The 15,036-nt window shown below is 39.4% G+C and overlaps 2 protein-coding genes across 2 annotated transcripts in view; both read left to right on the plus strand.

Annotated features, from left to right (window-relative positions):
- Positions 1-9,104, plus strand: part of MORC1 (MORC family CW-type zinc finger 1) — a 94,057-nt gene extending 84,953 nt beyond the window's left edge. Inside the window, exons 26-28 of the mRNA XM_074947128.1 lie at positions 5,101-5,286; positions 6,841-6,906; positions 8,614-9,104. Coding sequence (XP_074803229.1) covers positions 5,101-5,286; positions 6,841-6,906; positions 8,614-8,784 — 423 coding nt within the window. The 3' untranslated portion in view covers positions 8,785-9,104. The remainder of the gene's footprint in view (positions 1-5,100; positions 5,287-6,840; positions 6,907-8,613) is intronic.
- Positions 9,105-12,124: 3,020 nt separating this feature from the next.
- Positions 12,125-15,036, plus strand: part of GUCA1C (guanylate cyclase activator 1C) — a 35,815-nt gene continuing 32,903 nt past the window's right edge. The window contains exon 1 of the mRNA XM_074947135.1: positions 12,125-12,316. Coding sequence (XP_074803236.1) covers positions 12,125-12,316 — 192 coding nt within the window. The remainder of the gene's footprint in view (positions 12,317-15,036) is intronic.

Raw genomic sequence — 15,036 nt, forward strand, 5'->3', positions numbered from 1 at the left:
CCAGGCGATTGCACTATACCAGATTCATCTTCTGTGCCTAAAGACTTTGCCTTATCAAGATCTCCTTAGGGGAATGCCTACAGCCTTGGCATTCAGGCCGAGTTCATTCAGGAGAATACCCATAAGTTGGTGCACAGTCTCCAGTCATCAGTTCCAGGGAGGGTAGCTCTACTTATAAATGAAGCACTTTTGGAAAATGGTATTATGTCCCTATGCAGAGTTTTGAGTGCTTCTGTTCATACCCAGCCTCTAACTTGCTTGTTGTAACAGCTGCAAATGAGAGAGTGAAACATGAGGGGATTTAAGTCAATGCCTAAAGATAGAGTCTAAAAGATTGGATGTATGGGACGAAAAATGCATTCAACCTTGTCTTTACGAATGTGTGCTGCTAATCTGCAGGCACTGTTATCAAAATATAAACTTGTAAATTAGAAAGCTATGTCCAAATTTAGAGACAAATTGCCAGAGTCCTCCAGGGAAGAGTTTTTTTAAGGCTTTCATTGTGGAAGGTTGTCTAGTGTCAAAGACGTTGCTGCAGTGAGCACTGCATGTAGCAGACGCCTCTTCCAAGATTATGTCCTCTGCTGTAACAATGAGAAGAGCCTTGTTACAGAACTCTGACACAGCTCCAGAGGTCCAGCAGGGCATAGGGGACCTACCTTTTGGTGGTCAGTTTCTGTTTTCTGAAAAGACTGATGAGATGCTACATTCTTTTAAGAACTGTTGAGCTACTTTCATTGGGGGTTTATAACCCAGTGATTGAGAGGCCTCATTATGGAGGTCAGCAGCAGCGATACCGTCAGTATTCCCAGATGTATTTCAGGAGTTGGCTTATCTTGCGAGACAGCATGATTTCTCCAGAAAGAGAGAGAGTTTGCACAGGCGAAGGCTTTCCAGTTCCAACTTGAACCAACCAGCTCATCCTCTATCAGTCATTTTAACTTTACTACCAAGGGCAGCTTACCAGTTGTCAACTTCCAGACCAATTCCCTGCCATTTGGGGATAGACTGCCCTGCTTCTACAGTGCTTATGAAGAAACAACCCCAGGCAAATGGTCCTGAGTTCTGTGAGATCGGGTTATGCCACACAATTCCCCCTTCTCACTCCCATGGCCCATCCCTTTTCGGGGACTTGTCTCGTGAGTCACTGCTCCTTCAGGCAGTAGTGATCGCCTATCAGGAGAATCGGAATTCAAGTCTTCCCTTGCCTGGATGATTGGTTACTGAAGGGGAAGTCCAAAGCACAAGTCTGATGCACATGTCCTCCATCACATCCAGTTCATACTATGTCTCGTTGATCAACTGGGGCTGATTCTGAGCTAAGGAAAATCAATATTAATTCTGATACAAAGAATCAAGTTCATTGTGGCCCTACTAGACTCTACAAGTTCCAGGGCTTTCTGCCCGATGAACAATTTCAAATAATGCTTCATCTTTGTCTGTCCTTCCAGTTTCACCCTTCAACTATGGCATGCTTATGCCTGAAGTTACTAAGTTATGTGGCTGCATGCACCTACACAGTCCAGCATGCAAGTTTGTGCCTTCGTCCTCTTAAATCCATGGTTGAAGTTGATCTATCACCCATCTTCAGCCATTGGACAGGCTTGTCCAAGTGCCACTGGTGATCCTGGAGTACCTAGAATGTTAGGCATATCAGAGCAATGTGTGCAAGGGTGTTCCCTTTGCCCATCCTCCACCAACCCGGACTGTAGTTACCGAAGCCTCCACAATAGGTAGGGGGATGTGTCTAGGGACATTGAAAGTTCAGGGTTTGTTGGTAGGACAAGAAGCTTCCCTTCATGTCAATGTCCTGGAACTTCAAGAGGTTTACGATACATGCCAGGCCTTTCGGGCTCAGATCAAAGGGACAGCAGTTCATATGCTTCCCAACAATACCACTGTATTACATTATTATATATATTATATTGGGCAATCAAGGAGGAGAGCCCACTCTAACCAGCTCTGTCAGGGAGCAAAACAGTTTTGGCATTTTTTTGTAGCAAGGAAGACTCATTCCCATAGCTGCACACTTGTCGGGTGTTCAGAATCAGTTAGCTGATCACCTCAGAAGGAATTTCTCCCAAATCACAAATGGTCCATGAAGAGGACTCTGCTGCAGTCCATTTTCAAAGAATGGGGCTTTCAGACAATGGACTTGTTTGTAATAAAAGACAAGAACTTCAGTCAGTTTTGCTCTGGAGTTGGACTTGATCCAGGCTCATTCATTGACGACTCCCAGTTGAATTGGAGATCAGCACTGATGTATGCTTTCTCCCCAGCCCTGCTTATCCCTCAGGTTATGCTAAAACTGAAGGCAGATCGTGCCAAACTGATACTCATTGTGTCAGCTTAGCCAAGAAAATGTAGTTCTCCAAACTTCATGATCTATCTGCGTGACTTCCCAGAACTATTCTCCTCATTCCCTGCTGACACGACACCACAGTCAGATATGGCATCCGGTGCTGAGCAGTCTGCACCTAACAGCCTGGATACGCCATGCTTAGGTGAAGAGGAAGAATGATGTTCAGAAGCAGTACAGCGAGTCCTACCTTCTACTAAGTTTACCTATTTGGCTGAGTGGAAAAGTTTTTCAGTTTGGTCATTGGCTCGGGGAATTTGGCCAGTGCTTGCACATATTCAGGACATTTTGGATTACCTGGTATATCTTAAGTCCCCAGGTCTGTTACTCAGCTAGTTGAGGGTCCACTTAGTGGCAATTTTAGCATTTCATCTTCCAATCCAAGGGAAGTTGGTATTGTCCAGTTCCATGGTAGTTAGATTTCTAAAATGTGTTGTCCACCTCTTCTTGCCTATAAAAGAAATTATTCCCTTTGGGGACTTCAGTACTATACTGGCTGCCCTAATAAGTCCTCTGTTTGAGCCCCTAGCAATCTTTCCCATCTTTCCTTTGCCAAAAGACAGCTTTTTTTATTCCCAGAACTTCCATGAGGAGAGTTAGTGAGCTGCAGACCCTAATGGCGAAGCCTCCAGTTAGTTTTTCAAAGGCAAGGTGGTCTTGAGGCCACACCCTATGTTTTTGTCTAACAGAGTTTTCATATTTTCACCTTAACCAAACAATATACTTGCCGGAATTTTTTCCTAAGACTCACTCAAATGTGGACAAGAGGAGCACTTTCTGTCCTTGGATGTGAGACAATCCTTGGCGTTCTGTGTAGAAAGGACTAGACTGTTCCATGCATCACCTCAACTTTTTATCTCATGTGTGAATCGGATGAAGGGTCAGGTGATTTCCGGATGGATTACTTCCTGCACTACAAGATGATATGGGGTAGCTCAAGCCACACTTCCAAAGAGGTGATTGGCTCATTCAATGAGGGCCCAAAAGACTTCAGTTTTGTTTCTCAGTGACATTTCTATATTGTAAATTTGCAGGGGCGCTTCCTGATCTTTCGTACAGACTTTCCCAAGCATTATGCTATTTCAGCTGCATCTAGATCAGAGGCAAACTTTGGAAAGCTGATTGCAGTCATTGTTTCAATAGATTCTGAGCCCCCTCTCCTACGAGTACTGCTTATGGGTCACCTGAACGGAATACATGTCTGCAACCACTCGAAGAAAAAACGGTTACCTGCCTGTAGTCTAACGGTTGTTGTTCAAGATGTGGGTGCAGACGTGTATTCCACGCCCCACCCTCCGTCCTCTCTGCATCAGTCTCTTCAGCCTTGGATTCCAATGCAAAGGACCTAAGGGAGCGTCAGGGCAACACTGCTTTCAAGAGCCCTGGGAAGGACTGCCAGGGGCCAGAGGGCATGAACGTCACCTCGATAGGTACTGCTAAGCAAAGTCCGCTGGCTTCAGCATGCTGGGTGTGTGCATGCCTTAGTGGAATACACATCTGCACTCACATCTCGGAGAACAACAGTTACAGTACAGGAAGGTAACGTGTTTTTTTTCTCCTTGCAAACTTATTCTAGATTGCCTCTTTTCAAAGAAGTAAATTTTTAAAATACAGTAAGCACTGTGACTGCCAGTGCCCTAACTGTAAAATAAGGGATGCTGATCTTTTTGGAACCAGACATTTACTCAGAGAATATTCATGAGTTATGTTTAACGTGTCTAATAAGAATTGTTATGCAGAAGCACAGCTGTAAGGATCAATCCATTTTTTACAAACTAGAGCAGTTAAATGATATAAGAACTATGATAAAGGCAGAATTAGTGCATTAAAGTTCAATTGTATAGGCTTATGCTGATCATTCTTATTGACAAGGGTAGTTCATTAATTTCAGTGGGGATTATTTACAGGAACAAGGGCTTGTCATGTAAGTAAGGGAATGCAGTTTCATATCCTTAGTGCGTTATACAATCCTAATATGTCCATTATCTGTTGTTGTTAATGAGAGTTGAGGATTGTAAATGTAATCTTCATGCTGGTTTCAGCTGTAAATAGACACTAACCGTGAGATCTGCAAGGGATTAAACTAATTTCTTAATATCCTCCTATGTCCCCAGGCCCTTTTCTCTTTCCCAAGCTATCAATTCAAGTATCAGTTCTAAGTGAATAAAAATGGGGCTAGAGAGGGTTGGTTGGTTGGGAATGGGTTTTTTTAGTTCTTAAAAAGCCATTTAGTGAGTCTGGAGGATATATTGAGGATTCCCTTCTCCCAACACAATAATAAAATAGCTGAGTGGAACCTGGCTGATTTCACATACTGCACACTCAACATCTGTTTCTTATGCTAGATAGCTATGTTCTGTGAGATTAAACCTCCCAGAATCCTTCTAGAGCCAAATCATTATTTTCTCCTATTTCTCTTCATATCACTATTGGCAAGTGGACTCTAATTTAAGAGATGCAGCTAGATAAACATTAAACTATCCCTGACTAGTGACTTTAAATATTACAATAAATTGAATCTAAATGCTTCCTGCACCATCAGCTGTCGCTTAAAGTTCCACCATTCCTGCTTGTCTGGGCATCTTGTTTCATATCCTCCATGTTGGTGAGTTTGATGAATTAGTAGTGAGTAATTTCTCCCTTCTAAAAGCAATTATAAATCTATATTTATTGTATTTCTTAATACAAATATATCTGAATTGGTTTGCTGCTTTAAAATGCCTGTGCACCTGTATCACCAGGTCATGAAAGACTATTTTGTTCAGCATGAGAGTAAAATACTAAGAAAAATTCAGTCCCTAACTCGCCATTCCTGTGAAGTAGCATATGTTAGTGAACTGCAACAGAGACGCTGTGAGATACAAATAAAAGCTACTCAAGAAAAACTAAAGACCCTTCGGGAGAAGATATCAGAGCGAATTCACCCAGTGAGTGGTATTTAATTCAAATATTTACTATTAATGAGCTTTTGGTATTTTTCATAAGGAAAAAAATACAACTTGTCCTGGATTATCTGTTTCAGACTACAGTGTCTCTCTGTCAGAATAAGTGTCTGTGTACATAGATTTTTAAAATGAATGGTGTTGCACAGACTGGAAACAATCTAGCATTACTCATATCCCAAGTTCGGTTGGCAATAGGGCAGTTTAAAATAATACCCTTTTACTTGTAAACTGAGCAGTTTTTGTTCTAGAATCATTAACATACAATCTGAAAAACTATTCTAAAATGGCTTACAGCAGAGCACAGACACACTCCTACAACTGAGGTGGGTTGGCAGACTATTTATTGACATACCTATTTCTATTATACCAAACAAATGATTGTATATTAAACATAAGATTTTCTTTGAAGTGTAGTGCTGCTGAACACCCAATTCATGTTGTTTAACTTTAATTTATGTAATGTCAAGTGTATTTAATTTTCTGTAACATTAACCAAAAGGCTATAAGGAAGTAATTTAGTAATTTCTTAATATTCTCATTTGTGAAGTATCATTTCTTTTCCCCCTATTTTTTAGGTGAACTGATGTTTTGTCTGTATTGTTTGAGCCAATCCCATAATGAAGGCAACTGTGTCACCCAAATGCTTATATATAGGGTTTTACTAGAACTAAAATAGCACCTAAATAATCCATCTGACAAATTGGAAAACAGCATACCACTTACTCAAGTCCTTGGTGTGAATTGTCATAGCTTCATCGAAACCATTGGAGCTGCGACAGTTACAGCAGCTGAAGATGCTGGCATATTTCTAAATGTAAATATAAATATTGAAGTGCGACAGATCATTTAAATGGCACTTCTGGTTAGACACTTTCTAATTAATATTACAGTGATGAAGATTATAATTAACTCAGAACACTACTCCATCTTCTGTGTATATACTGTTGGCCATATCCTCATCTGATGTAAATCCGCTTAGCTCTGTTGAAATCAGTGGTAGTCCTACAATTGACTTAAATGGAACCAGAATTTGGCCCTAAATGCATCATGTATTAATTGGCGGGTAGGTTCTTGTGCACTGGTGTGAATTGTGCTCTTGGAGAGAAGAAATAGTAACTTGCTCATGTGCTGTATACTAAATTACAGACTTATAGCTTGCCAATAAGGCCTACATGTCTTCATGTGTAAAGAAATTATAAGGCTTCAAAGAATGATAGCAGATTCTAACAGATGAATTTAACATGGGAAGTAGCCAGATCTGGAAGCGCTAAAAGGATATGTGAGAAAACAAAGCTAAGGTACAAATAAGAAATCTAAAAAGTAAAGTTTGCAAGGCACTCATGGTGATTGGAAATAAACTGAATTTGCTCTGGGCTCTCTCCAGGCATCAGCCTGAAACATGGTCATCTTCAGTAATAGTTGAGGTCTTTTTAGTCCAAAGTGTTGCTACTTCTACCTTGGAGAAACCAGAAACAGTATAGGATAAAGAAAAAGCAAAGCAAATTTTCTTCTGATCAATCTTACTTTACTTTACAGGAGTTGTTGATAGAACTCAGGAAGCATTGCCAGTCAGTAAAAAAAAAACATGACCTTTCTCTTGAGGTAGGTGACCTGGTCATTTTCCTGGCTACAGTTAAGATTGTCTCTTGGTCACTGAGTAAATGAGCCAGCTAAACATTCTAGATGGTATATATGCCCATAAATTCACAGCCTCGTGTTCCCTTCCACTGCAGAGGCTAATGTTGCTTTATGTTTTTAAAACACCGGAAAGATTGGTGTGAAAAAGCTGGGGTTACGGTCCTTGGTCCCTTGGATACTCCATGATAAAGGTTTAACCAGTCTTTCCATGCCTCTTGTCTTCTAGTTCTGAAGCTCTCCATTATGCTTACCTGGGTGTTACACAATGTCATGAAAGGAGGTTTTGAAACCTTATAAAGGCTCTTAATGTTGTTATGAATTGTGTCCATTTTCTCTGCCACGTGAGTTCACCTAGGGTTACTTCCAAGGAAGGGCCTGACATCATCAGTGCTTGAGTCGAGTTGCCATCTGGTATGCACCTCTCAGGCACCATGAGAGGTGACTTTTTTCCAGGTTCAATGGAAACCAGCTACAGCTCAGTCATCTTGTGAAATCACTAACCAGACTGCAATTTTTAGCTCAATAAACTTTTATGTAGGAAGGCTTTTTGCTGGTGGTGTGGAGCTCATTGGAAATACATTTTGCCTCTATTGTTGCACCAGAGCACTCTTCCTTTTTTTCCTTTATCTGTTTCAAGCAAAAATGCTTCATCCTGACTCATACAATCACTGCGTCTCTTGAAATTAAAGAACATCAAAATATTGAGGACCGCAAAAATCTGGACCCAATAGTAAATTTTTTTACATCAGGACTGGAGATGTTTAGGTTGGAGCAGTCAGTTGCTTTATCTTATGAAAAAGGAAAAAAAAAAAGGCTAATGGACATTATTTTTTTCAGTCCTGGCTCCCTCTCTAAATCCTGTGTCCAGAACTGACAGACACTCAGCACTTTGCAAGATAAGACTATAAATGAGCAACTGGTTCTCATAAATCATTTATGTATTTTTTATTTTAGGAATTTAGTGAGACTGTAATAATTAAATTCTGAGCTAATGCTTAAGTTTTGCTATTAAATAGGTTTTCAGTGGAAAAGTTGCCTAGATTTCTTTAACACTGGTTTTAAGACTGTTAATGTAAATGCCCTTATGGTATAACACACTGTTGTAAAAATACTCCTATCTTCCCCTCACTGCCTTTCATCTCTCCCTCTCCAGTCCGTCCAAACACCATTGCTAACACCCATCTTCTTCAGTGGCCATGCTATCCCCTTTGATTCCCTTCAGTGGTCCTGTCTTTTATTGCATCAGATGCAAGCTTCTCGTTCTCTTCTACAGAGTTCTATATAATCACCCCTACCCCTCTGTCAGTATCTCTGCTTTCTTTTCTCTCTGATCCATGCTTTGTCATGCTTTCCCACCAGTTTTGTTCCTTTTATGACATTGCGTATAAATCTAGAACAGACTAATTACTTTACAAGGCTGTCTTTTCTCCCAGATCCTTGCTTACCTGCCTCTACAAGCAATCCCTCCTCCCTTCCAGTCACTAATTGCCACACACGCTCCGTCTCCTCAGCTGTGGTTTTTTTTGTTTGTTTTTTTTCAGTTTGCGTTATCTATTTTAGAGTGTGTGCTCTTAGAGCTGGGTAAACATAGCTATATTTGTTAGTATCCTTGTAAATATTATTTTAAATTATTGCAAAGTGCTTATAGATCCATGCATGTTTGTTTTTTAGGGTGACCATGTAGATGACTTAAAACAAATTGATGGCTATCTCGAAGAGCTCCTTAAACAAGACATGTGCCAATCTGGCATTGTAAGTTTACCCATTGTAAATACAAACACAGCAGAGTTAGGAGAACCTGTCGTGCCATGTGAAGAAATTGTGGATGTTTTCAAGAACTGAGGTGGCTTGGTCTCCACTGCTCATACATTTATACTATCACAACTTTTAGAAATACATTGGAAAATTAATCTTAACATAATATGAATGTAAACTGTTAACAAAGAAAATTATCATGGCTTATGCTTTTGAGAAATTGACCCGGTCAGCTTCTCCTTTGAATTTTTGTGCATTATGCTCTTGAGAATATGTTTTGTTTTACCTTTGAGCTATAAACACTACTTCCATTTGTTTGATGTAGTAACTTCATAGATACAGACCGACCTGTGTACCATATGTTAGTACTTTGTAGTAATAGATATTATTGAAGATTTACGTTTAGTCAATGAAGATAAAAGACTTTAAAAATGTTATTTTAGAGTATCTTTGTTACATGTTTCCGATTACTGGATGTGACAAATACAGTTGTTCTACAGAGCTTGCAAACCTTTGGCTAATTTATTTATATTTACGAAGGGAATGTTTCTGGCTGTTCAGTATTTAGTCTACTTTTTTCAGGCATTACACAGAGAAACTCCTTAGTACAGAAGTCAATGGGAGCTTGCTTGAGTTGCAAACTCCAGCCTCAACCCTGCATCTGATAGCATATTGGTAGACTGCTGCACCCATATAGAGTCCCATTGAAGGAATGGAGCCCAAGAAAGGAGTTCAGCATTTGATCTATTGGGATTATTTGAAAAATGTTTTTAATGAAAGCTAGTTTGTAATGGAACTTGTTTTTGAAGTCCTGTCTATACATCTTACACAAACCAGACTAGTACATACTTTCAAGAAACATTTGGCTACTGAGATATGCTTGGACTTCTGGTTTTTACTTAGTTATAATGCTCCAGCACTTTATTTGTCTTATGGAACTTAAATGAAAAGCTCAGAGTGTTACAAAACCAAGCATAGAGTCCACAGAGTTAAATAATAACAATGTCTCATATCTTAATACTCAGCATTAATTTTGGACACTATGGCAAACGTACTACTGAGGAAGAATTTTCCAGTCTACACTGGCACGTCCTTGTTCTTCAAAAAAAAAAATTAACTACAATTAGTCCAGTTTGCTTTAAATTGTACGCCTACCCACTTGTCCCTCCTCACTTCTGCAGAGATTAAGTATGTTCTCCTTTTAATCTGTTTTATAAACTTAAGGTCAGATATGGTCACATCACCTATACAGTAGAGTGCAATTCCTTTGCAGGCTTGAGGCCAAATTTTTGAAAGAGCAACCTTGTTTCATATGGATACATCATGTGCTAGAAAATATAGCCATCTGCGAAAGGAGGCTGGGCCTGAGCCCTCTTGAAAATTAGGCCTGTGTAGTTTGTGCAGTTGTACAGGAATTTGAAGGACATCTGCATTTGTGTTCAGCCCTGCAGAATGAGACGGATACACCACCTTTTTCTCTTGCACTACTCTGTTCCCTCCATTTTGACACACTTTTTGAATTACCTTTGAGAGTTACTGTATAGGTCATGCCTAAATAGCTAAACTATCTTAATCAGTTTTGGCTGCTGAGACGTTAAACCATTAACTACTACCACATAATAAGTACTACAAATGTAAATGACCATTTAGGTCTTTGTGCGTAGCGTACAATTGCTGTTTGTTCTTTGTCAGAGTTTGTCTTAAAAGTCATCTCGTATAACAGGTTTAGTCTATAACTGCTCACCAAAATTATGTAAAGAGCCGCATGGGTAAGAGAGATTTAAAAAAAAAAAAAAAAAGCAGTGAACAATTATGTGTTGGAGGTAGTTGTCCAAAGTGTTTTCAGATATCCAAGAGTGGGTACAATAAGTGGGTTCAGATGCTTCAATGGAAGTTGCTATTTAAGTGCAAACTATTCATTTCACTCTTGTAGTATATATATTTAAAAGCCTGGTACTTGCTGTTACAGTTCAAGTCCCATGCAGCGAGATCCAGAGGAGCAGCTCTTGATGCTTCAACATGTTCAGTGATAGGTCTTTTCCTGTGTGGCCTTGTCTCTGTGTAGCGCATAGTGGGAAGTGAAAGGGGATAAAGCTCAGCACTAACATAAGGGGCAATAGTATGCTGCAGTGTTGGATAGTTATCTGAAAACATCCACTCAATGTGCAGTCAAAACATCTAACAGAATCTTGGGAATCATTGGGAAAGAGATAAATAATATGACAGAAAATATCATATTGCCTCTGTATAAATCCATGGTACGTCCACATCTTGAATACTGTGTGCACATATGGTCTCCCTATCTCAAAAAAGATATATTGGAATTGGAAAAGGTAGAGAAAAGGGCAAAGAAAATTATTAGGGGTATGGAACAGGAGAGATTAATAAGAGTGGGACTTTTCAGCTTGGAAAAGAGACAACAAAGGGGGGATATGATAGAAGTCTATAAAATCAAGACTGGTATGGAGAAAGTAAATAAGGAAGTGTTATTTACTCCTCATAACCCAAGAACTAGGGGGTCACCAAATGAAATTAATAGGCAGCAGGTTTAAAACAAATGAAGTATTTCTTCACACAACCCACAGTCAACCTGTGGAACTCTTTGCCAGAGGATGTTGTGAAGGCCAAGACCATAACAGGGAGAGAACCAGATAAGTTCATGGAGGATAGGTCCATCAATGGCTATTAGCCAGGATGGGCAGGGATGGTATCCCTAGCCTCTGTTTGCCAGAACAACAGGGGATGGATCACTTGATGATTGCCTGTTCTGTTTATTCCCTCTGGGGCATCTGGCATTGGCCACTGTCAGAAGACAGGATACTGGGCTAGGTAGACTATTGGTCTGACCTAGTATGGCCAGTCTTATGTTCTTATGGTCAACAAGATGGTATGAGCTGACAGTAAATGGTAAGCGAACCAACTTACGCCATTTCCTCACATGCAAAGCCCCTGTGTATGCAACAGGACAGCTGGGCCTCAGAGTTTAGTGAGAAACTACGCCTGACACACCCCTATTCCTGTGAAATATTGAAACAACTGTTCTACAACTTTTTCAAAATGCCTGAATCTCACCTCATACACACCCTTTTTACATTGGTTTAACTCCATAAACCTTGATGTGAAATCAAAATCTGGCCAGTCTCTCCTCATTGTACAGTATGTCCCAGCACCATGAGCATTGAGTGGGAGGAAAGAGTATCATCGACTGATAAAACCCTTCTGCATTTAAGCTGGGCACTGAAGGTAATCTCACTAGGATGCTATATTTACTTAACTTATATCTGTGGAGATCTGTAAGAGGTTTACAGTAGCTCCTAGATGCCGAGTTAGTGTCTAAATGATCATTGTCGGCAAGCCACAAGAGCTAAGCAGCAAAAGCATGTGGATGAATAAGTACTGAAAAAGGGTGCTTGGAATGTTTGACACTATGGGTGCCAGTGCATCAGCAGATGATATTAACGCCATGGAAATCCATCACTGGTACACAAAATTTATGAAGGAGTGCCCATCTGGACAGCTTTGTCTTCATGAATTTAAACATGTTCTAGGTCTGCAAGGTCTTACTCAAGATGCAAACAAGTACGTTGAACAAGTATTTCACACTTTTGACATGAATAAGGTAAGGCTTTCCACTTAACTACCTAGCTTTGTTAAAGCCGTGTAACTTGCTGCATCGAATGGTATAGCTCAATGTTCTGGTCACACTGGTCATTTAGACCTGTGGTTCAGAGATAGCAAGAAACTCCATGTGAGTATATTTAAGTAGCCAGAAGCTAACGCTGAACTTTCATGAGAGTTTGCCTTTTTGAAAAATGTCTGTGTACAATCCTTATAGTACTTTCTGAATCAAATCTAGTCACTGAAGACTGAATTTCTAAGGCTGTTTTTAGAGTGTGTTAGACAGTGGAGATTTTTTCCCCATAAATCTACTTGAAAAAGAGTAATTGTTTGTCTCCGTCCACATATATCAGAGCTTATGAAGAACTATTAAATATACTGTTCATTGAATGAAACATTTCTTCACGATGCTAAGTGTGTTTTAAGTTTTAGTTTGAAATGAATCAAATGGTCCTTCTCCAAAGATGGCTCCAGCTGCCCTTAAGGACTTTTATTTTTCCCCCAACTCCTCAATGTTTGATATTGCAGTGTGGTTGTACCTGCATCACTGCAGTGTGGCAGATGTTACCTGCATCACTGCCTGCTGCTCTTGTTAATTCTGTGCTTCATACAGGTTCCCTCTAATCATAGGATCCACATCCAAAAGAGCTCACCTTCTTAATTTTCTCCTGGGTCTAGGAAGCACCTTGAAATATTGCCTAATCCTACTCCCACTGAAGTCACTCAGGTTTTGGCCGTTGACTGAAATGAGAGCAGGCTTGGGCTCCAACTAGCAACTTCACATCAATGAATTCAAAGGCACTCTTCAGCAGAAAGATTCAGTGGCCTCATCCAGGCTCACGCACCCCTGGAAAAAGCATTCGGACATTCTCTTTCTGTCCCAATGAACCCAGTGAGGTTGTAATGACTGCTTTACTAGTAAAGCAAAATGCATTAGTGCTTCGTATCAGGGATTCCAGCAGGGATTACATTTGGTGATCCAAGGTCCAGACAAGGAGCATTAATCCCATCTTGGTTTAAACTTTAGAAAATCCCTTTCTCTAACATACACTAAATTTAACTTATATTCATAATGAAGTAAGAGCATTTTTAAAATAATAGAGATTTGGGGTGTTTGTGCATGTGATGTGTGTGATGTTACATTGTGCCTAATGGCCCAGGGATTACTGGAGAGCTAATGTAAAGTTTTAGCTAGTCATGTGATAAAATCGTATACTGGTAACATTAATATTAATTTGCTTTAACAGTTGTTTAGGTTTTTTTTAATATTGAGAAATTATTGTGCTTTAATCTGTTTATGTATTCTGAGTACTGCTGGTTGCTATAACACAAGACTCTGCGGTATATAATAGAATATTTTGCTATGTCACAAATGAACTAAGCAGTATGGACATTTGCTATTTATATTACGTTCATTTGTCATTGGAGGTCACTAGACAACCACATGGAGGGACTGACTGGTAATTGGTTAATCAGAATCAACTAATTCAAGGAGTGTAGCAGTATGGTTGGCCAGCTAGCAAACTCTGAATCCATTAAAATGAAATCTGATTTGAAGGAAAGATACCAATTTTTTTCTCTCTCAATCACTTACAAATAATGTGTTAATGGTTACACTTCACATATAGCTTTAACAACATTTTAGAAACTCTTTTTAGCTGCTACAGAATTTCTTGGGCCATATGTTAGTTTTCTCCAAGAACTTCCCTCAACTCCCCTATATGTAATCTATGGTTCACAGAGCCAGATATCTAAGTGCTGTTAATTTTAATTCAGAAATTTTATTTTAGACCAATATTTTGATAACGGTCTAGTATTTTATGGGTGCCTCAGCAAATCAGGGCCTCATAAAACATCTGAGGTTAGATTTCCAGAAACCAATGATGGGACCTGAATACTTCCTGCGAATCAGAGTCTTTAAGGTGTCAAGTTGAGCACCCACAAATGGAAGCACCCAGAATTGCTAGTCACTTGCCATTGGCCTAGATATTTGAAAATGTCTGCTGTTTTGATACAGACTAATACATTATGATATCTGCAAGATTATTTTCTGATGTCTAATGCACTGACTTCTCTGATTTCTATTGGGATTTATCCCTTATATTTATCAGGTTGAACATAGCATAAAATTCCTCCACCTCATGCAGACGTTTTAAATGTTATCTATTAAACTATGGTCCTGCATTACTGAAATTTCTAGTTTTGGCAGCCAACTAAAAAAGGTGGCTCAAAGTTTTGGAAATATGCATCCTCCAGAAATTAATGAAGTTTTTTAAAAATATTTCTACAAAGATCTGTATACTTACTAAGATCAATAAATAATCTAGAAAAGGAAAACTGTTATCAAAATAGTATCTAACCATATCTTTGAGTTAAATTCTACATTAGAGAAAAAAAACATGCTTCTCATTTCATCTGGTTAGGGAACCTTCCCCATTTCAGAGAAGTTAGACAACTCGTCTGTTTTAAGATTTCATAAAATCCACCATAAAGCTACTTGTCCCAGACTTCTAACTTAACGTTAAATTATGGGTTTGAACTGATGCTGCTTTCCCATTCTGCAAGATATTGGGATGTTGTATAATGCTCAGATGTAGGCTTTTGTAGTCTGAAAGACGAGAGTCTTTCTCCTAGGAGGGTTGTCACAGCAGCAGATGTGGGAAAAGTTATTGAAAGGTCAAGAAACTGGTTAGCACCTATAATATTTTTCTCTTAAAATCA

This window comes from Natator depressus, chromosome 1, assembly GCF_965152275.1.
Source record: "Natator depressus isolate rNatDep1 chromosome 1, rNatDep2.hap1, whole genome shotgun sequence".
NCBI lineage: Eukaryota > Metazoa > Chordata > Testudines > Cheloniidae > Natator > Natator depressus.